The 10,694-nt window shown below is 40.8% G+C and overlaps 1 protein-coding gene across 1 annotated transcript in view; it reads left to right on the top strand.

Moving 5' to 3' along the window:
• The first annotated feature begins 1,513 nt into the window (after positions 1–1,513).
• The window catches only part of PIGX (phosphatidylinositol glycan anchor biosynthesis, class X), a 26,437-nt gene continuing 17,256 nt past the window's right edge, over positions 1,514–10,694 (top strand). The window contains exons 1-3 of the mRNA XM_011961253.1: positions 1,514–1,543; positions 4,188–4,291; positions 9,785–9,926. Coding sequence (XP_011816643.1) covers positions 1,514–1,543; positions 4,188–4,291; positions 9,785–9,926 — 276 coding nt within the window. The remainder of the gene's footprint in view (positions 1,544–4,187; positions 4,292–9,784; positions 9,927–10,694) is intronic.

A 10,694-nucleotide genomic window follows, 5' to 3' on the forward strand; every position in this document is an offset into this window, starting at 1 on the left:
GGGCTTGGGGGCCAGAGCGTGGGGAGCGGTCCCGGCTCCCCGGCCTCTCCGCGGGTTGCGGGAATGTGGGGACCCGGCGCGGGACTTAGATCAGCAGGGCGAGCCGGAGGAGGTCAAACACTAGAGCCGCGTGCCCTCCTCCCGCCCCCGGCCCTGCCGTGCGCTTTGCTCTGCGGCGGATCCCGGGTCTCCGGAGAGTCGGGCTCGGGCCCTGCGGTTCCCAGGCTGGACTGGCCGCCCTGTCACTAAGGTTCTGAGAAGGAAAGTCAGCCGTCAGGCGTCTTGGGATGCTCTTGGGTTGCACGAAGCTTCTGATCACCAAGGGGCCAGCAAGGCCTTAGCGCCCTGTGAGGCCTGAGAATGCCTAAACCGCATATAGGACTGCGTGGCCAACTGCTAGTTGCTCGTGCAAGTAGTAGGCAGACTGCTTGTACTACTGAGGCAGGCAAGTGCGGGAATAATTACAATAAAGTGGTAAGGTTTGATGGGAGGAAAGCACCAACCCGGCAAGTTTCTCCATCTGTAGAATGAGAATGTTTCTGCCATCCTTGGTACCATTTAGATCCATTTAGCATCTGTCAATCAGTGCAGTTCTGCTTGTGTGTTTACATACTGGGTTTTCAAGTTTATCTAAACAAAGGATTATGAGGCCAAGAATTTCTTTTTTTTTTTTTTTTTTTTGAGATGGAGTCTCACTTGCCCAGGCTGAAGTGCAATGGCACGATCTCGGCTCACTGCAACCTCCGCCTCTCCCAAGTTCAAGCAATTCTTCTGCCTCAACCTCCCAAGTAGCTGGGATTATTACAGGCGCCCGCCACCATGCCCAGCTAATTTTTTGTCTTTTTAGTAGAGACGGGGTTTTGCCATATTGGTCAGGCTGGTCTTGAACTCCTGACCTCAGGTGATCCACCCTCCTCAGCCTCCCAGAGTGCCGGGATTACAGGCGTGAACCACCATGTCCCGCCAGAAGAATTTTTAAACAGTTGGATTTGGTCATCTCTAGAGGCTTCCAGCATTGGCATTTTATAATTAAAAAGGGGTCAAAATTAGCCGGGCCTGATGGCCTGCGCCTGTAGTCCCAGCTACTCGGGAGCCTAAGGCAGGAGAATCGCTTGAACTAGGGAGGCCAAGGTTGCAGTGAGCTGAGATCGCGCCATTGCACTCCAGTCTGGGTGACAGAGGGAGACTCTTGTCTCAAAAAGAAAAAAAATAAAAACAAGTCAATTTCCAGAGCCAGTTCACCACAACCAAAGTAATATTTAAGAGGAAAAATGTTGAAGATAAATTCACATCCAACAAATTCTTTTTAAAAATGGTACTTTTGCCTTTAAAATCATAATATTCTAGTATTTGCTATACTATTTATAAATTAGCCTTTCTCCGGTCCCAGTGATCAACTGCTGTCTGGTGTACATACCAATAGAATTTAAACCTGTTAATAATTTTTCTTCTAATTTGATTTATAGTTGGATAGTAGCCCTCACTTCCCACCCTACCCGCATTAAAATTAAACATGATGAAGAAAAATCTGGATTTGTGCTGGGTACAGCGACTCACACCTGAAATTCTAACACATTGGGAGGCTGAGGTGGGAGGATTGCTGGAGGCCAAGAGTTCAAGAGCAGCCTGGAAAACACAGCAAGACCCTGTCTCTACAAAAAAATGTAAAAGTAGCCAGGTGTGGTGGCGTGGGCCTGTAATCCCAGCTACTTGGGAGGCTGACACAGGAGGATTGCTTGAGCCCAGAGGTTCAAGGCTGCAGTGAGCTGTAATCATGACACTGCACTCCAGCTTGTGTGACAGAGTAAGGCCCTGTCTGTCTCTCTCTTTTTTTTTCTGAGACGGAGTCTCGCTCTGTTGCCAGGCTGGAGTGCCGTGGTGTGATATCGGCTCATTACAACTTCCACCTCCCAGGTTCAAGCGATTCTCCTGCCTCAGCCTTCCAAGTAGCTGAGACTACAGGTGCACATCACCACACCTGGCTAATTTTTTGTATTTTGGTAAAGACGGGGTTTCACCATGTTGGCCAGCATGGTCTCAAACTCTTGACCTTGTGATCTGCCTGCCTCGCCCTCCCAGAGTGCTGGGACTGCAGGCATAAGTCACCGCGCCTGGGCTCTTTGTTCTTTTTTTTAAGAGGCAGAGCCTTGGCTGGGTGCTGTGGCCCATGCCTGTAATCCCGGCATTTGGGAGGCCGAGGCGGACAGATCACCAGGTAAAGAGATCGAGACCAGCCTGGTCAACGTGGTGAAACCCCATATCTACTAAAAATACAAGAATTAGCCGGGCGTGATGGTGGGCGCCTGTAGTCCTAGCTACTCCGGAGGCTGAGGCAGGAGAATCACTTGAACCCGGGAGGCGGAGGTTACAGTGAGCCGAGATCGTGCCACTGCACTGCAGCCTGGTGACAAAGTGAGACTCCGTCTCAAAAAAATAAATAAATAAATAAAAATAAAGAACAAATAAAAATCTGGATTAGTATAAGATACATATGGGATTTGGGGATTTGTTTATTTGGGAAAAGATCATATGCTTCTCCAAAGCAAATACAATTTCTTTTTTGAGGGTTGGAGGTTTTCCAGTGAAATGTAACTAGACAAATTCTAAAAGAGCCGTAACACTAAAATTTCTTTCAATTTTAGTGTTGAAAGTGGAAGTATTTTAGGCTTTAAAAGTCGCATACCTTTCTTCTATTTGGTCATGTAGTTAGTTGTATGACCCAGGGCCATTTACTAATGCTTTAGTTCAAGTTTCCTCCTGCAAACAAATGGCAGTGATTTTGCTTATTTTGCTGTAGATTGTGAAAGTTAAAACACATACGAAAGCACCAAGTAGAGGATCTAGCACGTTAGATGTTATTTTTAAAATGTTATTTTTTTCTATTCTTTCCTCATTCCTTCAGATAGTTTCACCTTCACATCATTTTTCTTAATGTATCTTTTCAGAAATACATCGAATGGATTCAGCAATATGCAACGATAATAACAAGATTATGCAAATAATATATAGTAATATATAGTTTTCTGTGTGTGTGTGTGTGTGTGTTTTGTTTTGTTGTGTTTTGTTTTGTTTTGAGACAAGGTCTGGCTTTGTCACCCAGGTTGGAGTGAAGTGGTACAGTCTCTGCTCACTGCAGCCTCCCTCTGCCTCCTGGCCTTAAGCCATCCTCCCACCTAAGCCTCCTAAGTAGCTAATTTTTGTATTTTTCTTAATGGAGATGGAGTCTCGCTGTGTTGTCCAGGCTTGTGTGTTTTTTAAATGTTCTTCCCACAGATTTACAGCTTTTAAAATGGGACAAAATTCCATAGCAAATGCCTGGCAGAGTTGCTGGTCAATAGTAACTGAATTTTGAGTTTTAAGATGCTTACATTGAGTAATAGTTTTCTTTTTTTGTGTTTAGAGACAAGGTCTCTCTCTGTCACCCAGGCTTGAGTGCAGTGGTGTAATCATAGCTCACTGCAGCCCCCATCCCGTGGGTTCAAGCAATCCTCCCACTTCAGGTGCACGCTGGCACACCTGGCTCTGAGTAACAGCTTGAATGTCTGGAATCTGGATGAAGTCAGTATACTAAGATTTCTGGTTATTCTGAGTTTACAGTGGAACCCGTTGAAGCTTTAAGTGCCTCCAGCTTTTTTTTTTTTTTTTAAAACCTTCCAGCATCTCCACAAGGCATAAATGTACCATTTTCCTGCTTTTGTAGGCATGGATGTTGGAATATAGAAGTTGCCAGTGTGTATCTATCTGATCCACAGTTTCAGTGAACTAGGGTTAAAATGGAGATTTCCTGGCTCTTCAGCCGGCCTGTTCCTTTCTGGCACCTTGGGATCACCTGAATAAAGGAATATGAATAACGAACACTTATATAGAACACTTAATGTGTATTCTTACTACTGTTCTAAGTGCTTCTACATATATAGGAAATTCTTATGACAGCTAGTAGAGAGATAAACTATCTTGCCCAAAATTGACACAGCTATTAAGTTGCAGACTGGGATTTGAAATCAGGCAATCTAACTTCAGAGTCATTGTTCTTAACCACAGTGCTATATTGTAAGTAGATTTACACATATATATCTCAAATTGCTTAAATTTTAGAAGTTTTTGTTTTTAGGTTGGTTAGATTTTCTAGGCAAGTAAAGCCTACTAAAATAACTCTTTTCTAATTATTTAAATATTATTTTATTCAGTGCTTTTATTTTTTTAAAAAATGTCTTTTGGTTCTTATAGGCACAAGGGCCACGTGTTCTGAAATTATTTTGAGGCAAGAAGTTTTGAAAGATGGTTTCCACAGGTAAGTTGCCCATTGATTTCTGTTTCTATTAAAATAATGTCTCTCATAATTGAGAGCAAAAAATTGATGGTTGAAATATGTATAAGTTGAAAAATCAGGCCGGATGTGGTGGCTCTCATCTGTAATCCCAACACTTTGGGAGGCCGAGGTGGGCGGATCACAAGGTCAGGAGTTCGAGACCAGCCTGGCCAACATAGTGAAACCCTGTCTCTACTAAAAATACAAAAATTAGTTGGGCATCGTGGTGCACACACCTGTAGTCCCAGGTACTCCGGAGGCTGAGGCAGGAGAATCACTTGAACCCAGGAGGTGGAGGTTGTGGTCAACTGAAATCATGCCACTGCACTCCAGCCTGGGCAACAGAGCGAGACTCTGTCTCAAAAAGAAAAGAGAAAAATCACTTGCTTCCTCAGAGTTACTCAGTGATGGCATATGTGGTTCACACTTTGAAATAATGATTAATTGAGTGGAGCAAAGAAGAAAACAAATATGAATTGTTTACAACATACAATTGTCCCTTGGTATCTGAGGGGATTGGTTCCTCCTGGACCTCCCCTGAGGACACCAAAATCCTCAGATGCTCAAGTACCCTGTGTCAAATAGCATAGTATTTGTATAGAACCTACACATACTGTCTCGTATACAGTATAATTTTATATATACAACCAGTGCCTATATATACAATATTCCATTTAATCTTCACAATGGCATGAGATAGATGATTTTTTCTTATTTTTCAGATGACGGAGGTAGAGCTCAAAGAATTTAAATAATTTGGTAGAAATTAGGGTGATAGAGCTCTGACTCAAATTTAGTACTAGTATACTTCAAAGCCATCTCAAGTACTGTGATACACTACTCTAAATCACTATTTCTTACTACTGTTGATTCTAAATGACCAAGCTGTTTCCAAAAAAGAAACTATCTTCAAAAGATGAATATTTGCCTATATTGAAGATCTTTAAAAGTCTGGCTAAAGGGTAACTGTTCCTCAAGAAAACTTCCCCAAACTGAAGCTTCTCAAGGTGATTATTTTGAAATGATTCTCAGATACTTGATATATAAATTCTGATTCATTTATTTTTTTTTTTAAATTTTTTTATGCTGGGCGCAGTGGCTCACACCTGTAATCCCAGCACTTTGGGAGGCCGAGGCCAGCAGATCACGAGATCGGGAATTCAAGACCAACCTAGCCAACATGGTGAAACCCCATCTCTACTAAAAATACAAAACATTAGCCGAGTGTGGTGGCAGGTGCCTGTGATCCCAGCTACTCAGGAGGCTGAGGCAGGAGAATCGCTTGAACCCGGGAGGCGGAGGTTGCAGTGAGCTGAGAGTGTGCCACTGCACTCTCGCCTGGTGACAGAGTGAGACTCCATCTCAAAAAAAAAGGGGAAGGGTATAGTTATTTCACCATGAAGTATATTTGTGTTAGGTTTTTTGTAGATAGCTTTTTATGAGTTGAGGACTTTCTCTTAAGTTTCTGGTTTCCTGAGAGGTTTTTTTTTTTTTTTCCCCATGATTCGGTGTTAAATTTTGTCAGATACTTTTTCTTCCTCTGTTTTGAGAGGATCATACAATTCTTATATTTTATTCTGTTAATATGATGAAGTACATTGATGTTTCCAATAGTGAACCTACTCCTTGGTCATGTGATATTATCTTCTTGAAATAGATCTGGATTTGTTTTGCTAATAACTTGCTAGGTATTTTCACTTGTATGTTCATGAAGGCTATTGGCCCATGACTCTGTCGTGATGCCTTATTCTGGTTTCGCTGTCAGGGCATCGCTGGCTTGATCGATTGGGAAACATTTTCTTCTTCTCTAGTTTCTGCTTGTGTAGCGTTGGTATTATTTATTCCTTTAATGTTTAATAGAATTTAACGATGACTATTTGAAGCTCTGTTTTTGGGTGTGTATGCTACATTTAGGATTGTTCTTGATGCTCTTGATATGTTCTTGATGAACTGGATGAATTGACCCCTTTATCTTTGTGTAATGTCTTTCTTTATGACTGACAATATTCCTTGTCCTGGAGTCTCCTTATTCTACTATTAATATAGCCATCCCACATTTATTATTAATATTTGCATATCTTTTTTATCCTTTTACTTTTTTTTTTTTTTCCTGAGACGGAGTCTTGCTCTGTCGCCCAGGCTGGAGTGTAGTGGCCGGATCTCAGCTCGTTGCAAGCTCCGCCTCCTGGGTTTACGCCATTCTCCTGCCTCAGCCTCCAGAGTAGCTGGGACTACAGGCACCCGCCACCTCGCCTGGCTAATTTTTTTATTTTTTTATTTTTTAGTAGAGACGGGGTTTCACCGGGTTCGCCAGGATGGTCTCGATCTCCTGACCTCATGATCCACCCATCTCGGCCTCCCAAAGTGCTAGGATTACAGGCTTGAGCCACCGCGCCCGGCCACAGTCTCTGCATTCTAATTGGAGTGATTAGACCATTTATTTTTAATGTAAATATTAATATGGTTGGTTTGGTTTAAATATATCTAGCTACTTTTTTTCCTATTTGTTTTTCTCTTTGTTGCATCTAGTCTTCTTTTTTTCTTGCCTTATTTTGGATACATTGAGTATTTATTAATCATCCTATTTTATCTCAAGTGTTGGCTAATTAGCCATCTCTCTCTGGTTTTAATTTGCTGCTTTAGGGTTTACAATGTGCAGTCGTTACCTATCACAATCTACCTTCAAATAATTTTATTCCATGTCACAGATACTGTTTTATCAGGACAGTTTCATCTCCTTCTCTTTTCTATGCTGTTGTTATCACATATTTTACTTTATTTTTTACTTGCGTTATGAACCCCACAATATATTGTTACTGATTTTTCTTTAAGCAGTCACTTTTTACATTATTTATTTTAATTGTGATAAAATACCCATAACATAAAATTTACAATTTTAACTTTTTTTTTTTTTTTTTTTTGAGATGGAGTCTCGCTCTGTCGCCCAGGCTGGAGTGCAGTGGCGCAATCTTGGCTCACTGCAACCTCTGACTCCCTGGTTCAAGTGATTCTCCTGCCTCAGCCTCCCGATTACAGGCACATGCCAACACGCCCAGCTAATTTTTGTGGGAGATAGGGTTTCACCATTTTGGCCAGGATGGTCTCCATCTCCTGACCACATGATCCGCCTGCTTCAGCCTCCCAAAGTACTGGGATTACAGGCATGAGCCACCACGCCCAGCCTAATTTTAACTATTTTTAAGTGTACAATTCAGTGGCATCAAGTACATTCACATTATTGTGCTACCATCACCACCATTCATTTGCAGAACTCTTTATTTTGTACAACTGTAATTCTTTGCCTATTAAGCAATAACTACTCATTTCTCCTTCTCCCAGCTCCTGGCAACCAGCATTCTTGTCTCTGTGAATTTGACTCCTCTGGGTACCTCATATAAGTGGAATCATATAATATTTGTGACTAGCTTGTTTCACTGAGCATAATGTTCTCACCGTTCTTCGTGTTTTAGGGTATGTCAGAATTTCCCTTCTTTTTAAAGCTGAATAATATTCCATTGTATGTTTATACCACATTCTGCTTATCCGTTCATTGTTGACGGGCACGTTGGTGGCTCCTGCCTTTTGGCTGTTGCCTCTTAAATGCCTGCTTTCATGTACCCAGCAGTGGAATTGCTGGATCATATGATAATTCTGTGTTTTTGAAAAATTGTCATAGAGTTTTCCATAGTGGCCACATCATTTTACATTCCCACCAGCAACGCTCAAGGGCTCCAATTTGTCTGGCAATCATATTTGAAAGCAATTAAAACATGAGAAAAAAGTATTTTATATTCCCCCACATAGTTACCATTTCAGATCTCTTCTTTCTTATAGATTTATGTTTCTATCTAGTATCATTTACTTTCTGTCATTTCTTGCAGTGACAAATTCTCTTAGTTTTGTTTGTCTGAATCTTTATCTTGCCTTTATTTTTGGAAGATTTTCCTCCTGGATATAAAATTCTAGATTGACAGCCGCTTTTCTTTTACTACTTTAAATAAGTTGCTCCATTATCTTCTAGCTTATTCTTATCTTTGTTAATCTCTACATAATTATTGATAACTTTTAAGATAGTTTTCCATTGACTGGATAATAATATGCCTTGATGTGATTTTCTTTGTATTTATCCTGCTTGGAGTTGGTTGGGCTTCTTGGATTTGTAGACTTACAATTTTTATGAAATTCAGAAAGTTTCAGCCATTATATCTTCATTTTTTTTTCTGTTACAGTCTCTTCTCTATTTTAGGAACTCCAAATATATGTATACTAGATTACTTGATATTGTTTAAAGGCCATGGAGGCTGTTCTTTTTTTCTCCCTGGCCTTTTTTCCTCTCTGTGCTTCAGCGTGGATAGTTTCTGTTGCTCTGTCTCCAAGTCACTAGTCTTTTCTTCTTCAGCATCTAATGGCTTTTAATTACATCTGAGTAAGTTTTTATTTCAGAAATTATATTCATCTCTTAAAGTTGCATTTAGCTTTTTAAAAAAATATATCTTCTCTCTCTGTCTTTTTTTTTTTTTTTCTTGAGACAGGGTCTTGTCTCTGTCCCCCAAGCTAGAACATAGTGGTGCTATTAGAGCTCACTGCAACCTTGACCTCCTGGGCTCAAAAGATTCTCCTACCACACCCTCCCTTGTAGTTGGGACTATAGGCACACAACACCACGCCTGGCTAATTTTTAAATTTTTTTTAGTGACGGGTCTCTCCATATTGCTTAGGCTGGTCTCAAACTCCTGGCTTCAAACAATCCTCCTGCATCAGCCTCCCAAAGTGCTGGGATTACAGGCATGAGCCACCATCCTCGGCCTATTTTTTTCTTTTTTCTTTTTTTTAGATGGGGATTTGCTCTGTCACCCATGCTGGAGTACAGGGACATGATCTTGGTTCACTGCACCCTCTACCTCCCAGGCTCAAGAGATGCTCATGCCTCAGCCTCCTGAGTAGCTGGACCACAGGCATGTGCCACCATGCCCAGCTAATTTTTGTATTTTTGGTAGAGACTGGGTCTCGCCGTGTTACCCAGGCTGGTCTCGAACTCCTGAGCTCAGGCAGTACACCTGCCTCAGCCTTCCAAAGTGCTAGGATTATAGGCATGAACCACCATGCCTGCCCTGTGGCCTATTTTTTTCTATGTAAATATCCAGTTGTTTCAGTACCATTTGTTGAAAAGACTATCCTTTCCCCATTAAATTACGTTGGTACCTTTATTGAAAATTGTGTGAGTGTTACTGGATTCCATTCCTTTCCATTGATCTTTGTCTGTTTTTACAATAATGCTATAGTGGCTTATGACATGAATTATGAAAGATCTAATGGATGATTCTGACATGTTATAAATATTTCATTTGACCTTATAATCTACTTTTGGAAAATGAATTTTGAAATATAGTGTTTTCACTAATAGGAATACAGTGTTATGTTATCTCATTTAACAGTTGAATGAAGAGATTTACTTTAAATGTACTTGTCTTACAGAGACCTTTTAATCAAAGTGAAGTTTGGAGAAAGCATTGAGGACTTACAGACCTGCCGACTCTTAATTAAACAGGACATTCCTGCAGGACTTTTTGTGGATCCATATGAGTTGGCTTCATTACGAGAGAGAAACATAACAGAGGTACAGTTATTAGGGGATTTTTTGGGAGAGAAATTAATTTGGGGTGCTATAGTTTGGACTAAGGAAAAATAGCAGGTTTTCTTTTCATTTTGTTAAAGTGTATAAAGTGACATTTTTAGAGATAGAATGGGCGTAGTCTTTGTCAAGTGAGTGACTCTGTCAGGGATAAGCCAACTAAACTGAGCTAGTTAAATGCTTTTTAGCAAGGTGGTTCACAGCTCGGTGACTAAGAAAATTATCTGTGTGTATGTGTATGTCTTGAGAAAATTAATGATTAATAAATAGTGCCTCCACAGTAACTTTGTTAATGAGAATGACATATATCCCAACATCTGGGTAAGTGTCGCATCATTGCACTCCAGCCTGGGCGTCAGAATGAGATTTTGTCTCAAAAAAAAAAAAAAAAAAACTGAGGCACAAGGAGGCCAAGTAACTTGTTCAAAATCATATAGGTAAGTGGAAGAGCCAATAAATGGATCCAGGATTGTCTGGTTGCAATATTGTTGCCCTTGCTGGGCCTAAATCTTACCCCTTAGTTAGAAGAGTTTCCCTGACTTTGGTAAGAATTCCTTGGGGGCATGTTTGTACAGATTATTGCCTTCCCGGGAAATCCTGATTCATTAGGTCTAGATTGGACCCGAAAATCTGGTTTGAAGAACCCAGATGATCTCTCTTTTTTTTTTTTTTTTTAATTATTGTGGGTACGTAGTAGGTATATATAACCAAGGTGATTTCTGTTAAGAAATTTTGGGAGACACTGTCTTAGCT

The sequence above is a fragment of the Colobus angolensis genome, unplaced genomic scaffold (genome assembly GCF_000951035.1).
Source record: "Colobus angolensis palliatus isolate OR3802 unplaced genomic scaffold, Cang.pa_1.0 Scaffold54, whole genome shotgun sequence".
Taxonomy (NCBI): domain Eukaryota; kingdom Metazoa; phylum Chordata; class Mammalia; order Primates; family Cercopithecidae; genus Colobus; species Colobus angolensis.